This window comes from Fusarium odoratissimum (assembly GCF_000260195.1).
Source record: "Fusarium odoratissimum NRRL 54006 unplaced genomic scaffold supercont1.20, whole genome shotgun sequence".
Classification (NCBI taxonomy): domain Eukaryota; kingdom Fungi; phylum Ascomycota; class Sordariomycetes; order Hypocreales; family Nectriaceae; genus Fusarium; species Fusarium odoratissimum.
Genome location: NW_022158705.1, coordinates 523432 through 538765, shown reverse-complemented (window position 1 = coordinate 538765; position 15334 = coordinate 523432). Strand labels below are relative to the sequence as shown.

General features: G+C 47.1%; 5 protein-coding genes across 5 annotated transcripts; 4 read left to right on the top strand and 1 right to left on the bottom strand.

Moving 5' to 3' along the window:
- Nucleotides 1-1133: 1133 nt before the first annotated feature.
- FOIG_11102 (uncharacterized protein) lies at nucleotides 1134-2625 on the top strand (the record flags this gene model as incomplete). The annotated part of the gene is made up of 1 exon (XM_031211649.1): nucleotides 1134-2625. One exon carries the CDS (start codon nucleotides 1134-1136, stop codon nucleotides 2469-2471), a length of 1338 nt encoding a protein of 445 aa, XP_031058833.1. The 3' UTR covers nucleotides 2472-2625.
- Nucleotides 2626-4019: 1394 nt separating this feature from the next.
- FOIG_11101 (uncharacterized protein) lies at nucleotides 4020-5168 on the top strand. The gene has a single exon (XM_031211648.1). It carries the CDS (start codon nucleotides 4100-4102, stop codon nucleotides 4418-4420), a length of 321 nt encoding a protein of 106 aa, XP_031058832.1. The 5' UTR covers nucleotides 4020-4099; the 3' UTR covers nucleotides 4421-5168.
- A 22-nt stretch (nucleotides 5169-5190) lies between these two features.
- On the top strand, nucleotides 5191-7720 carry FOIG_11100 (uncharacterized protein). Its single transcript, XM_031211647.1, has 4 exons — nucleotides 5191-6175; nucleotides 6227-6488; nucleotides 6536-6893; nucleotides 6944-7720. Exons 1-4 carry the CDS (start codon nucleotides 6017-6019, stop codon nucleotides 7590-7592), a joined length of 1428 nt encoding a protein of 475 aa, XP_031058831.1. The 5' UTR covers nucleotides 5191-6016; the 3' UTR covers nucleotides 7593-7720.
- A 2926-nt stretch (nucleotides 7721-10646) lies between these two features.
- Nucleotides 10647-12253, bottom strand: FOIG_11099 (uncharacterized protein). Its single transcript, XM_031211646.1, has 2 exons — nucleotides 11139-12253; nucleotides 10647-11087 (listed from the first exon to the last, which is right to left on the bottom strand). The coding sequence occupies exons 1-2, from the start codon at nucleotides 11904-11906 to the stop codon at nucleotides 10809-10811; spliced, it is 1047 nt and encodes a 348-aa protein (XP_031058830.1). The 5' UTR covers nucleotides 11907-12253; the 3' UTR covers nucleotides 10647-10808.
- A 747-nt stretch (nucleotides 12254-13000) lies between these two features.
- FOIG_11098 (uncharacterized protein) lies at nucleotides 13001-15285 on the top strand (the record flags this gene model as incomplete). The annotated part of the gene is made up of 5 exons (XM_031211645.1): nucleotides 13001-13138; nucleotides 13188-13910; nucleotides 13959-14281; nucleotides 14335-14658; nucleotides 14709-15285. 5 exons carry the CDS (start codon nucleotides 13001-13003, stop codon nucleotides 15283-15285), a joined length of 2085 nt encoding a protein of 694 aa, XP_031058829.1.
- Between the last annotated feature and the right edge of the window lie 49 nt (nucleotides 15286-15334).

Below are 15334 nucleotides of genomic sequence, written 5' to 3'. Positions count from 1 at the left end.
TGGAGATATCTTTGGAGTATTATAAGCACAACTTGCTGACCTTGGCTGATAGTTCAGCGACAGCGATACTGCTGGCGGCAACTCCAAGTCCTTCATGGTCTTTGGAGTTCACTTGTAATGTTTGGTGGTGGTGAAAGTCTTGGGAAGATTGCGAAAGCCCTCAATTATTTGAGGCCTCTATCTGTGTAAAGTCACCTGCGGCTGAGCCTGCGCTGATAATAATTGGTTGGTTAGACCTAGTACCACCAGGGACCCAGTATCACCAGGGCGGATCAACATCAGTAGAGTGAGGTTATAGCTCTTTGCTAAAGCATCTAGCAACAGCATGGTCGGAGATTATGTATTCATTGAATCTGAAGCCTTACATTCTATGACAGCGGCTATCAGCTTGCTCATTAAATTCAGACCAACCAATTGTCAGCGCTTGTGGCATGGAAACCTCTGCATCAGAAGAGAACCACGCAGACTCTATCAAAATACAATACTGCTTCAGGCAAATGGCGTCTCAACGAGCGAATGATGCAGAAATGGGTAATACCATAAAATTAATAGGGTTAGTCGGGTATAAAAATATGTCGATGTCTTGAAAGATTATAATGCTGGTGCTTCATCTCATGTACTGTATAATTGAAGCTGCCATTACCATCTATCTATTGGCAGCGAGGGCAGTCATTTAAAGAGTCATATCATATATGGCCAAGGTATCACGGCTTTGGAGTATGACGTTAGGTGTTGAAATAGGATTAAGCTTAATAAACTCCGGCGGAATTAATTCTCTACCTGTTCTGCTTAGTCTTAGTTTATCGGAGCTTTTCTGGGTATCCAAAACTTTTAGATATAAGCGAGTCAATATTGACTGAACTAAAAATTGGCAGCTGAATCTCCCCCTGCCGTTTTATTTTAAAATGGTGCTATTATTTTTGCCAAGCTGGCACTATTGCCAATAGTGAGTGGAACTACGGAGCAAAATCTCAACATGATATGATCTGAACGCTCTTTAAGCGAGTATGCTCACTTTGCTTTGTGTAAATAATAAATAGGAGTTATTTCCGTCTTATACCTTATTTATTTCATTCTTTTACTCGTTGCTGTTCTTGTCTCTCAACTTCTCAGGACGGTCATTACTGTCGAAAATGACTGCCAAGACTATCATGACTGCTTTTATAGCAGCGCTCTTACTGGCAGGTTCTGAGGCCGGTCCATGTAAACCGAGACCCAGGACGACTAATATATTGACTACAGTGGAAATCACGTCTTCTTCCACCAAGGCAACAAGTACTACTGAGGCTGGTCTCTCAACGACTGACGTTTCCTCTACTGGTTACTTGATCTTTACTACCGACCAGTCAGAGAGCACCAGCGAGACGTCGACTGAGTCAAAGGATACTACTACTACTTCTGCTCCTGTTATTTCAACAACGGAGACCTCCTCAAGTGTAGCCCTGACTTCGTCTGTTATCGAGAGCAGCGTGGAGCCAACCACTACAACAGAAGACGCTATGACTACTGCGGTTTCAATTACTTCGACGGCAGAATTAAGCTCTAATATCATCGAGAGCCGCGCGGATACATCAACCATTTCAGAGGACACTACTACCATTATCGCTGTTTTAACTACAGAGGTCTCTCTAACCAGAGAACTGACCTCTGAGACGATTGAGAGTTGCACTGAGGAATCCACTACTACAGAAGCCTCTTTCACTACCACACTTTCAACTTCGGCTCCGGAACTAAGCCCTACTGTTATCGAGAGCAGCACTGGAGTATCCACTGTTACAGACGACGCCACTACTACCACCATTTCTGTCCTAGAAACCTCTTCAGCTGTAGACATTAGCTCCACCATTGTCGAAAGTAGCACCGAGATAACAACCTCGTCACAAGAACCCACGGCTACAGTGTCTATCTCAACTACAGTGCTAATCCCCACCACCACCGAGAGTGCAACAACTTCTGAAGTCACCACCACGACTACTACGGAAGCAGCTGGTCCTCCCACGCTCGTTAATCTTGGATTCGACGATACTACAGAGCCCTGGTCTGTCACACAACCCAATCTCGTCTCACTATCCCTCGACAACAACATCAAGCACGACGGCAGAAGCTCTGCACGCATGAGCTTCTCCACCGCCGGCGGGTCCACAAGCTACATCTCCCAGGCGTATTCTTCGCCTGCTCAAGCTGGTGTTGGATATCCAGCTTCCGCGTGGGTCCGCCCTGGACCTGGATGCACCATCGCGGTGCTGGGTTGCGCTTATGGCAATGCAGGATTATTCTCTGGGCGGCGAACCCTCGTCGTTACGGCGACGACAACACAGCCGGGTACGATCAATCTGTGGCAGGAGATATCGTATACATGTACATATACTCAAAGCCAGATCGATCAGGGTGGTTTGGCTCTCAATATTGGGTTTATGTGCATATCAGGCTCCGAAGCCTGGATTGATTCGGTTACATTTTCCGGACAATAATAATTGTATCATGATCTGTCAAAAATACGGTTTACAAGTGGTTGTAATTGGACACCATGAAGAAGCATTAAGCTTCTTGGATGAGGGAATTTCAAGCTTATTTATGTATGAGAATAAACGCTCGCAACAACTTTGAATTGAGTATTAAAGGCGATGTTTCCATCACGGCTAACACGTTGAGCCCCAACGTAACCAGATAAGATAAGAAGATAAGATAAAGGCCTCAATGGCAATTATATTAGCCAAACTTATGCATGTGTGTCTTTCTCGGCGGCAGAACGAAATACTAGCTGATTACGCCTAGATCTTACCCTCTAACTTGGCATTTTACGGTCAGGGATCATGCGTTGAATATCCGTAGATCATTCGGTGCATTGGTCTGTATCATGCTTAACTATCATGCACTTAGAACAAAGAGTTTACAGCCATGCCTCGGTATCTGTTAAGGCTCCGTGGATGCCTGCATCGGATATTCAAGGCCCGATGCTATCCATGACTTTGACATGGACGTTTATGTAATACATCTACTACTTGACTGTATCATATACTCTGTAAGCTCGTTAGGCTGCAATTTGATTGTCACTTTATTAGGATAAAGTTATCAATCATGAGCTGCTCTCTGCGTGTTCAATCAATGAGTAGCCTACGAGGAGATGATCCAGGTCCAGCGTAGCAGGAAGCGGAATTAAACCAAACGGGCCACTTGACCTATTTCAAATCACAAATCACCAATATTTATTATTCTCTTGCTTCTGAAGCACAAACGCGGTTATCATGTCGCCGCGGTAGCTTACTCATTCGAATTCCACATTGAGCAAACGAGGATGTCGCAAACCCCACAGATAACAGAAAGGCAAGTGGGCAACTTGGCGAATGCTAAGAAACTGGAGAAATAACACGTGCGGGGAGCGGAGAAAGGGTCTGATGAACACCCCCAGGATCTATCACTTGGCGCTCTCATGGATGGCAGATTCCAGCATTGGCATGATTCCTCAGCCGGCTTGGCAAATGCATATTACTTGCCTTTTTGGATGGCTTGGTCTAGACCTCTAGGGTAGCGTTTAGGAAGAAGTACGAGCAAGCCTTTGAGTATTTGGGGATTAAATTAGGAATGGAGCGGAGCATTGGGTAGTTTCGATGTATGTGTCACAATAATGAGCCGAGACAAACCGTGAGAGACGAAGAGAAAGTTGATAAATAGATAGTAAAGTCTCTCTATTCCGAGAGAACTTGAAATTTCCATCTAAGCAATTACGATGATTATCGCGACTTTGCTGCAGTGCAAACTGGAACTCATCCAGCACTTCGTCAAACTCATCATATTCGAGACTTTCCGCTAGCTATCTGCACATACCATCACGAAACTACCCTTCCCAAAAGGCAGCTCGGACTCAACGGACAAAAGTCAATGTTATCGAAATCTGTCATCACGCAAATACCTCAGCTCATGCTCAGCTCCACCAGCTTCGCCCCCTTCCGCACTGCACAGATCATGCATGCATGAACATGATATCCATTACGTGAGCGATTCCTCCAAGCTATGACCATTATCAGCCCCAACACTGTTCAAACGTTGCATTACAAAGTGCTGTTGATAACAACGTGGGATATCGCCAAGAAAGTTTCATATGTGCCAAGTAGCGAATATTGGGCATCAACCATTATCTCGGTACCGTTGCCGCGAACGGACGAACCTCGTGATAATCACCAGTTCGTATAAATCACCAGTTGAACTGATAATCAGCATTTGTCTTCTACAGCTTCTAGAAACAGAAAACGTTCCGCTGGAATCTGGTGGTGTTTTGGTTGTGAGACCACATTTACATAAAGAATTGCTCAGAGGCGATATAGACATCACGCAACCTTTAAGACAGAATCCATCGGGACCTAGGCCGGACCCTGCAGTCATCTTCCGAGATTACCATACAGAGCACGGTGATATTAATTGATGACGAAGATATGCGAGATGCTGCGGCAGGTCATCCGTTGGTTACGGAGTTGCCGTTACCGTTTATCGGAAACGGTTCCGCTGTGCAAATGTCACTGACTGCTTGAGCATCTGTGCAGCAAATTGGAGATTCCACCAGAGTTACGCTGACTGCGTCGTTTCATCTACCGTACCGATGATTTCCGCTTATCCAACGTTTCATACCAAATGCACTGACCAGATTGGCAGATAGAACTTATCAGTAGAAAAATGCCTCGCTGATAAAGTCAGTTCATCAACAGAGCGCGGAGGCCTTCCCGATGGGATACCATCGGTTCAAAACAAGCAAGTCAACCCCTAACTGTAAACTTTACAGGGTGATCCTGGGGTTTGGGCCCGGAATGGTCGGTGATCTGCGACGCCCCCCAATCGTTCGCAGCCAACCAATACGGCACAAGCGAACCATCCCCCATCCCTGATGACATGCGCGAATTGTTCCAGAAGGATACTGTATAAAGGTAAAATTTGGAGACGCGCCTCCTGTTGGCGTGCTTCTTATTTCCGGCTGCCGAGGAGTAATGCCGTGTTGGAAAATTTGCCTGTCTCGGCTGCACCGACGTCAGCCTTGTTTTTTCTTCCTTTGCAACAAACTTCCTTCGCAAATATTCAGCTGTAATTGTAAAGAGGGTGATATGAGACCACTGGGAAAGCAGGCCATTTTATGATAAACGCACTGGTATTTAATCAAGGGGTCTCGGAGTGGACTCGGCCGTTTCCCGTACTCCGCTGAGAGTACGATATGGTAACGAATTCCACAGTAATATTGAAGCTCTCGTGTCTGATGGTTTGAGGGAGGTGGAAAATTGGGGTTGTGGATATTTTGGAGACCGGATCAGCTCCCGACTGCGGAGCAATGGGGTAATAAAAACTGAGCCTCTCACCAATAAGACTCTGTCGCTTCAAATTATGGGGAGCAAGGTACCGTGGACAATACCTGACTCGCTATTCCCAGTGGAACTTCCAACGTCATAGCTTGTAATTGGACGAAAGTGCCTTGTTTTCTTTTACGTGATGATAATTCTCAACTCAGAGTCTAGACAATGCCAGTTTGCCTTTGCTTCGTCAATCGTATTGAGCCCCTCTTTCTCCGCGAATTTTTGGCGTGTACGGGGAACCCCATGGGGACATGGAGTAGCCAAGAGGTGCACTCCAGACACAGAGGCAGAGGGGACTTTCTCCACACACCCAGATAAGCCTCGCCAACACCGAGGGGCCTGCCAGGTTTTTTCCTCGGCGTATCACTGACTAACCTCTCTTGGGTAAATCACCACGGGGATCGACTAGGGGGGCAAATGCCAACTTTATCAGCTAGACCTACTGTATAGGATCGACTTCAACTTGTCTGAGCTCGGGGGGAGCTTGTATAAGTTGTGTCCACAATCCCCAGACTTTCTTGCTTCATCTCCTCCACATTCCACACTCTCTCTTCCTTCTTCAACCTCCTCTCACCCTCCCCTCTCTCTATTAAACTATTCAGCTCCTTCAGTCTTTGAGTTGAATAGTTTTTGTTTGCTTGTTGGTCAATTGACTTTGCTCTTCAACAACAACAATCGACATCATGTCACAATACTCTAGCGGTCCTGCTGAGAAGGACCTCAAGCATGATTACGAGAATGATCAACCAGCTTTGAACAACACGCCTTCTATCGCTGGCGAAGCGCAAGTTCACGATGATGTCTTTGGTGATATCACTGATGAAGGTCCCAACTATCGCGCTGTACGTCATTCGCAACATCATCAACACCTTTAACTTAACTAACGTCAATAGGTCGGCTGGATCGGCACTGTTGCTCTCATGATGAAGACCCAGGTCGGTCTGGGCGTTCTGTCTATCCCAGCTGTCTTCGACGTCCTCGGTATCCTCCCCGGCATCATCTGCCTCATCGTCATCGCCGCCATCACAACATGGTCCGATTACATGATTGGTGTCTTCAAGCGCAACCATCCTCAAATCTACGGTATCGACGATGCAGGCTTTCTGATCTTCGGCCGAGTCGGACGCGAGATCTTCGGTATTGCTTTCTGCCTCTGTATGTACTCCTATTTTGAATCGTAACGACAATATCTAACAACTCAGTCTGGATCTTCGTTGCAGGATCTGGTATGCTCGGTATCTCAATCGGCCTCAACGCCGTCTCTCTTCACGGTACTTGCACAGCTGTCTTCGTCGCTGTTGCTGCTATTTGCGGATTCCTGCTGGCCAGTGTTCGCACCCTCGGCCGCATCAGCATGCTCGCCTGGGTCGGCCTCGTTTGCATCATGACTGCTATTTTCACCGTTACCATTGCAGTTGGTGTCCAGGATCGACCTGCAGCTGCTCCTCAAGAGGGCCACTGGAAGTCTGACTGGAAGGTTGTTGGAAACCCCAGTTTCACTGAGGCCATTTCTTCCATCTCATCTCTCATCTTTGCTTATGCTGGTACTCCTGGATTCTTGTAAGTTTAACTCCTGGGTGATGTGTGATTCAATGAGCTAACTTTCAAAGTGCCATCGCTGCTGAGATGAAGCGCCCTGAGCATTATACCCGATCTCTCCTCATCTGCCAAACTGGTGTCACCATCACTTACATCGTCATCGGCTGCGTCGTCTACCTCTACTGCGGCTCATACGTCGCCTCGCCAGCCCTCGGTTCAGCCGGCCATCTCATCAAGCGCGTCGCCTACGGCATCTCCCTCCCCGGTCTTCTCGCGACAACCGTCCTCGTCATTCACTTCGCCGCCAAATACGTCTTCGTCCGCCTCCTCCGCGGAACAAAGCATCTCTCCTCCAACAGCGCTATCCACTGGGGAACTTGGCTCGCTTGCACCATCATCACCACCGTCATCGCCTACCTGATCGCCTCCGGTATTCCTGTCTTTGGTGGTCTTGTCTCCCTCGTTGGTGCCCTGCTCGGCACGCTCATGTCGTTCCAGCTGTACGGCTTTATGTGGCTGTATGACAACTGGGCCAAGGGCAAGCGTGATCCCAACATGAAGTGGTACCTCATGGTTGCTTTCAGCGTCTTTGTTATTGTCTCGGGTACTTTCCTCATGATCGGTGGTACTTATGGATCTATTGTTGGAATTATCGACTCGTACAAGGCTTCTGGTGGCTCTGCTGCTTTCTCTTGTGCTGACAACTCGAATTCCACTTAAGCGGCAGCGTTGTTTTCTTTTAGCATTATGCATTGTATAGCATTGGATTTAGAAGGTAGAGAAACAATTTCATGCATTAGAGGTTGAAGAATAAATCTACCATCATATTTACAAACCATGACTCCCAGTTTCGTGTGACGTGATACCCTTTGATCTCAATTACAGCAGATATTTCCCGCTGCTTCTTTCGAGATACAGAGTGCAAGTGTGGAGAAAATGTTGCTCAGTCATCACTGTTCTGAGATCCATCAAACTTACAGAACTTGATAACTATTCTACTGGGCTCTCAGCATACTCTCATGACTTCCTAACCGACGCTCAGACTTTGGGTGACTCGACTCATCATCAGACCAAGTAATCATTCTCCATACCTTCAACACAAAGGCTTGGCCATCACATTCCCCGCAAAACACTGGATGAATACCCGTGATTCCCTGTGGATATCGACCTCAGCAAACCCGTTAGCCTAAGCGCTTCCCCATCTCCACTGCGCGCATTTCATCGTTAGTCCATCAATAGTCTCAATTCCTATATCCACAACTCATCATCACATCAAAGTGGGTATTTCAGTTAAGAATCCAAAATCAAGATTATGAACTGCCAATCTGTTAAGTCATACGATGATCAAATTTTGCATATCCTGACGTCTGGATCTGCGGGAGCTACTAGCCTGTCGGGTGGCGGTGTCTAGCTGACACCGTACAGCTGTACAAGTCTGAACTTTAAAGTTTTCAACGCAGTGTCGCCACTGAGTTGGAGAAAGTTGGAGAGGAGAGCTAGGTGACGCCGACGTCAGGGATGTTCATGCAGCTGAGACTCCTCTTTGGATGATACTTTGGTTCATATCGGCTTACTGCGCTTCAAAGTTCAGCACTGATTCTTGCAGCATGGATGGTGTATTTATTAACTTTGGGAGTGGATATTGACATACAGGGAGGTTTGAGATATCGGCAATCGTCGGTAGAAGAGATGGGGCTCTTGAAGCTGGGTCATGCAACGGTCAATCTTAATTTGGGGAACCCCAGATTCGATGCCGGAGCGGTCCCCGATTGAGTTATGTCGATAGCTAGCCAACCACTGAGGCTCTTGCCGCTGAGGTCGATGAGTGACGATCAATAGACGCTGAAATCAGTATATTAGACACAGAGTGATGGGAAATTACTCCTGGCAGATTGCTGGGAATATTCACAAGCGCACATTGGCTGCTGGATTCACTTGCTAGGCTATCGTCAGTAAACGACATGTTGCTATTGAGGTTGTACATGCAGGAAATCACCCTAGTCCCTGATTTTGAGCTATTAGTTCCACAGATTCACTATTGTTAGGACAGCTACGAAGTTTAGCTGAAAGTATGTACGCATTATGAGACAGAACTCGAGATTCAAATTCAAGCTGATCGGGGCCGTTGGTTATTAACGGCGGCGTCTGGCTTCAGACATACTTCTTTCGTCCAGCCAGGACTCTCTGGTGTCTTACATTACTCAGCTCTCTGAACCAACCATTGCCGACTGTTATTTGTATCATGAAGGACTGTCTCAATATGCAGTGGTAGAAGATATCTCACAGATGAAGGAGATTCTGCAGTTGGTACATGTCATTGAACAAGAAGACACTTAGGATCCAATTATCATTTCAAAATCTATAGTTCATTAGTAAGCTATTCCGGGATATGAGAGGGTTGAATAAGGACGGGTAATAGTTATAGTCGCCATGACTGCGGTTTCACTGGGATTCCAAATATGAAAAGACTTAGTGGATTGACATGGCAATGAAATTCAGTGAGGTTGGGCAAGGATGAGGTGAAGATGTCTCTATACTAGTAGTTGACCAAAGAGTCAAGTCGATAGGCTAATTAGTACTTGATGTCCATCACATACGGGCCATGCAGTATTTACAACTTCGTGCACAGCCTCCTTTCGCATCGTATGGAAGTGAACTACAGACAGGCAAGTTGTTCCGAAACAAGATGGTGCAGTATGATGGTATGAAGATTCAGTTGCCTTGTGAGACTGGTATCTCAAAACTTCACCTCAACCGCCCTGCAGGACCGTAACACTATTGATGACATCTGCTACTTTTCTATCAGCTCCTCATATTCCTTGATAATAAGAAGTTCAGATGCCAAGTCATTTAGTTATTTCTAACATTAGTGGACTTACCGCTCCGTAGTAGCCCTCAATAATGATCGGAAGTGCACATACTATCCAAATTTAAAGTACCTAATAAGCCTTTTGGTGTCATTTTGAACAGAATGGATTCCTAGGCCAGATTAACGAGGTTTTATTTCATGATGCTAAAAAGGCATCGGCTATTCAATCCGTGCATAAGGATGTGAAGGGCGGGCATCGAAAGTCATGCTACTTAAAGGGGAACTTGTCAGTCTTCCTACCAAGGCTCTCTCTGAGAATCCATTATCATTGCCGTTGGCGAAACACTGAAACTTATGGTTAAAAGATCCAACAGAGCCAAAGTCTGAGCAGCAGTGAAGTGATGAAGGCAGGACTGTTGATTTGACGAAATACCATCATCTTGAACTTGACTAAATTCCGTTTTTAACTTGGGATAAAAGCCTTGGGTTTTCTGCTACCCCCTAAGGCTGCGAACGACGACTACGTCACATCGCTTCATATCTGGCTGATCATTCTCACCGGCAAGCATGTCCTAGTTCTCAAGTTTGTCACTGCACGCGTGGCTGATGAACCGCCTGTCAAATAGAAAGCTATAGTTCTTCTCCAGTTATTGAGCGTTTTACTGAATTCAAGTTGCCAGTTTGGCACAAGGGTCGAGTTCAGCCTCATGGTGAATCCAGCGCACCATCTCATCACTTGTATCAGGACAGGGCGCTGCAGTATAGGAGTAGGACATTGATGAGCGTATTTATCCTGAGTTTGTCTTGCGATATTGCCAAGAGAAACCTTCCTGTGAAGTTGAAATGCCATATATGTCCCTAGTCTTCTCCAACCGGGACCTTTCTTTCTGTACCGGTGGTCTGGGGTCTTACGTCTGCTCAAAAGTTCATGCATAGATTGAATCATGTCACGCGAACGCTGCTAAAGTGAATTGACCGAAGGGAGTCTCAGGAATGCATAGAGCGGCATCACGAAACAGCCAGAGCTACAAGTATTCCCAGAATTCTTGGTTCATTAATAACTTTTCATTATATGATTCTATGTAACCCATCCCAATTTATACAATTCATCATCATATCGCATTAATTTATTTGAGCTTGAGGACAGCCTTGCCAAAGTTCTTGCCCTGGAGCATACCGATGAAACCCTCAGCGGCGTTGTCAATACCCTCGGTAACGTAAAGCTTGGCCTTGACACTACCGTCAGCGAGCCACTTCTGGAGGTTCTCCTGGTGCTCCTTGTAGTAGGCAGGGCCGAACGCAGGGTTAGAAACGAGGAAACCCTCCATCTTGACTTGCTTGGCAATGAGGTTGAGGAGACCCTTGACACCTTGGCGCTGGTCGGCGGGGGTGTTGTACTCGGAGATCTGAAGATTGTTAGTTATGTGGTATAGAGAGTGGGTAGAGTGTTAACTTACCAGACCGCAGACAGGGATACGACCACCGACGTTGATGTTGTTGAGAGCAGCCTCGAGGTGATCGCCACCGACGTTCTCGAAGTAAATATCGATACCGTTAGGGGCGAGACGAGGAAGAGCATCCTTGGGGCTCTCCTTCTTGTAGTTGAAACCAGCATCGAAGCCAAGCTCCTTGGTGATGAAGTCAAGCTTAGCATCATCACCAACGGAACCAATAACAGTGAGACCCTCACGCTTGGCAACCTGACCAACGATCTGGCCAACGGCACCAGCAGCAGAGCTAATGAAGATAGTCTCGCCCTTCTTGGGCTTACCGATCTGGTGAAGACCAGACCAGGCGGTGAGACCAGGCATACCCAGAGGACCAAGGAAGAGACCAAGGTCAAGGTTGTGTGGGTTCTGGACCTTTCTCAAGTTAACCTTGGGAAGGGTGTCCTTCTCAATGCGAACGTATTCGGCGATGGGGAGGTAGCCGGTGACGAGATCGCCCTCGGAGAAGTCAGAGGTGTCGCTCTTGATGATCTTGCCAAGAGTTCCGTTGACGATGGGGTCGTTGATCTCAAAGGCGGGAGCGTATGACTTGACTGATGTGTCGCGCATCTTTCCGCGGAGGTAAGGATCGAAAGAGGCATATTGAAGCTCGACGATGACACCGCCTTGAGGAGCAGAGTCGATATCGACGGGGCGGTCCTCGATGACGAGGTGTTCACCAGCCACGGGAAGACCAGTGGGGATCTTCTTGTAAACGAGAGTCTTGTTCTGTGTCATTTTGGCGGTATGTGTTGTGTGTGATGTGAGAAGAGTATGAGATGAGATAGAAAAGTATGATGTGAGAGTGAAGGGTATATAAGATGAAGATGATGTTATGATAGAATATGAGAAATGAACGACGTCACTGCAACTTTTATAAGACACGGTGCATCAACTACCGAAGCCACGTCAAAGTGGCGCTGGCATTATACCGAGGCTCGTTGGAGGCTTGATTTGTAAGGGACAAAGCATTGAGAATTTCTTCGACAACTAAAACGTCACAGCGCGAGGGAGGTCCACATATACGGTGATGTTTCCCAAAGCGGTAATGACCTCATGGATGATGCCATGGTGGTTGACTTCACGTCACCCAATCTGCAAGCTGAGAGTCAGTGACAACTTTAGAATAAGGCTTGTTTGTGTTACATGCCGAGGTTTATTATGTGTGGACTTGAACAAATGCAGTAAGATCCTTATTATTTCTACTGTACAAAATGGTGAGTGAGAATAAGACGGAAACGGGAGCGGAGTGCGGGGTGGATGCTCGGATAATTAACTGAGAATGGATTGATGCGCTGAACCTCGGCGTCTCCGTTTCTTTTGGTTGGTCGTGGAATCCAACAGTAGAATTCTTTACAGGCTTCTAGCGCTGTCTATCATGAGCTGGACTCGAGTTTTTGCATTAACGCCGAGTGCTTTCCGGTCAATGCTGTTCGTTTCCTCACCGTTATTGGAAAACTGGAGAGACGAAAAGTCTGAGGCTGCTGAGTAATGACACAAGAGTCATGTCGAGTGTCAAACTTGCAAAAACATGAGTCAAGTCTAGGTGGCAACATTATACGTGGCAGCGAAACTCTAACAATATTCCAACAACCAATCCAATACCGTATCAACACTGCCGAAGCTCACAGACATCTGTTTTCGTGATAGCTTCAATCAAATCATGCACTTACCCTAAAGCATTCCACGCATCAAAGTATAACCGAAGCCCGAAAGCTTATTCTCCCATGTTATCATTATCATATCACCCCACCAGACATCAACCGCCGCGATAACATCCCTCGCTAGCAGCGCAATGACTCGGAAGTCAACCAGGCGGGGTGAGATTGACCATGCAAGGAAACTACAGGAAGATCCAGCCGGCTCCCAGACACGACGCCGATGAGATCGACCGCAAGTTCCGCGTGGCTAAACGGAAGCGCCAGCATGTCAGGATAGCCTGTAATCCCTGCCGAGAAAAGAAACGCGCCGTGAGTCTCGAAACGACTTACAATCCCGTTTAACTAATAGAAATGAAAGTGCAATGGTATAGAACCGACCTGTGATCAGTGTCAAACACGCAGTTTGGCGTGCATCTACCGAATACCCCCCAAAACAGTTGACTCAACAATCAAGATTCAAAAACAACTTGATACGCTGCAGCACAGCTTTAATCATTACGCGGATATAGTAGAGCAGCTGAAAACATTACCTGAGACAGATGCGCTCAAGCTTTTGCAGAGGCTGAGATCGCCGGCGGATGTGAATGGGGCTTTTGCGTCGTTGCAGGGGAGTGTACATACCAGGATACGACTGTCGAATCACAGGACGGCGCAGGCTATACTGCCGACTACGAATTCAAGGGTCGAGTTTGAACTCACAGCACTGCATGGCATTGTTTATCCGACGTTGGTACCGATTGATATAACTTCTTTGGGAATTTCGCCTTTGGAAAAGCCGGCGCTTCCTGCGGCGCAGACGGAAACTTTGGTGCAGCAGATATCGCCGGCGAGTCCTATTGTTCTTTCGTCGGATCGGTTTCGCCCTCTTTGCGATAGTCGGCTAGAAGAGATTGATATTTCGTATTGGACAAAGGTTCCGATCAGCAATGAAACTGCTGCAGCGATGATCTCGCTGTTTCTGGAAACGGACCAGACGATCGTTGGGTTTATCGATGCTGATTTATTCGTGGAGAGTCTTGTGGAGCGAAAACCCCAGTTCTGCTCTACGTTTCTCGTCAGCGCGATATTATACATTGCTTGCGTGAGTGAAGCCGATTCTTTTTCAAATACGTACTAACTCGAATGGCAGCATGCATATACAGCTTCAGATTTGAAATCCGTAGCTGTTGGTGGTCTTTGCTTCAGAGAAGCGGAGAGACTCTTCCGCGCAGAGGGATCATCCGACAACATCGTCACCCTAGCGGCCATCAACACCTTCAGCCTCGCCTGTAGCTTCCATGGAAATGATAGGCTAGCCAAAGAACTGCTTGCAGCTGGTCGTCACATGGGAAGGAGACTTGGCTTATACGGTGTACCCCTGGATAGCCCATCATCATTGGCCTTTCAGGAGTTACCCGATGACTTGGTCCGTATGACTGCGCACGTTGCCTGGAGCACTTACAACTTGTTAACGTAAGTGACTCATCAAATGTTTCTACCAACGCTTTCTGAGAGTTTAAACACAGGATTTATGTTTTATACTATCACGATGAGAGCGTAGCGATACCGCCTGCTCTGCCGATACCTGGAGACGAACGACATGACGACCTCTGGCCTGAACATCCGTTGCCAGAGTACATGGGCTCCTCATTTACCAAGTTGTGCGAGTTCTTCACTGTGATCCAGGAGGTAGCTGTGGTCTACTCCATAGAAGACGGAACACCTATCGTTGATCGTGTCCCTGTTGCTTTCGCAGAAGCAAAGTACCAGAAGATCTTAGCCTGGGCAGATTCTCTCGGTAGAGACATGGCATGGGACCAGAACAGCCAAGAACATGTAATGCTATTCCAGTGAGTCACCACCCTCTTCTGAGATATTCTTCTACTGACCAGGTGCTTAGTATGTGGTTCCACTGCGCAGTTCTCGACATCTTCCGTCCTTTTGCCCAAGGCCATCAAAGCTACACCCTCCAATCCTTCTCCTCCCCCGACAGCACCCCCAAAACCATCTTCTCCGCCTCCCTAAACCAACTAAAGCGCCTCGCCCTGCTCTACCGCACCCAGCAAATGCCCAACAGCTACATGCCCTACATCAACATATCCCTAATCCACATCGCCAACACAATCTGCAAAGAAACCAACGACCCCACTGCGAAATTCTACTTTCTCCTGTGCATACGCTACTGGCAGCACTTGTATATAGGATATCCCATCTTTGGAGAAATAGCACAGGCGTTTTTGACCATGGCGATAAATAATGGATTGATAACGAGTAGAGAGGCGAAGAGGCTTATGGCGGAGGTTAAGGGGCAGGGGAGACATCATGGGTTGGCGGATGCGGGGATCTCAACGAGTTTGATTGTGGACTTTGACTTGGCGATGACGAATAGGGGCGAGGCGGATGTTCAGGCTGTTGCGCAGAAGTTTGAGGAGGTGGCGCTGTTTGATGAGTTTGCGGTGTACAAGAAGGAGGATTAGACGGGCATTGGTTTGAGGAGCGGAGTTATTATACCCTTGCATAGCTTGT

Coding starts and splice junctions, on each gene's coding strand:
- FOIG_11099 (XM_031211646.1), bottom strand. CDS start 11,906: ATGACACAGAACAAGACTCTCGTTTACAAGAAGATCCCCACTGGTCTT. Junction 11,088..11,138: donor GTATCCCTGTCTGCGGTCTG/GTAAGTTAACAC, acceptor AACAATCTTCAG/ATCTCCGAGTACAACACCCC.
- FOIG_11101 (XM_031211648.1), top strand. CDS start 4,100: ATGTGCCAAGTAGCGAATATTGGGCATCAACCATTATCTCGGTACCGT.
- FOIG_11100 (XM_031211647.1), top strand. CDS start 6,017: ATGTCACAATACTCTAGCGGTCCTGCTGAGAAGGACCTCAAGCATGAT. Junction 6,176..6,226: donor AAGGTCCCAACTATCGCGCT/GTACGTCATTCG, acceptor TAACGTCAATAG/GTCGGCTGGATCGGCACTGT. Junction 6,489..6,535: donor CGGTATTGCTTTCTGCCTCT/GTATGTACTCCT, acceptor CTAACAACTCAG/TCTGGATCTTCGTTGCAGGA.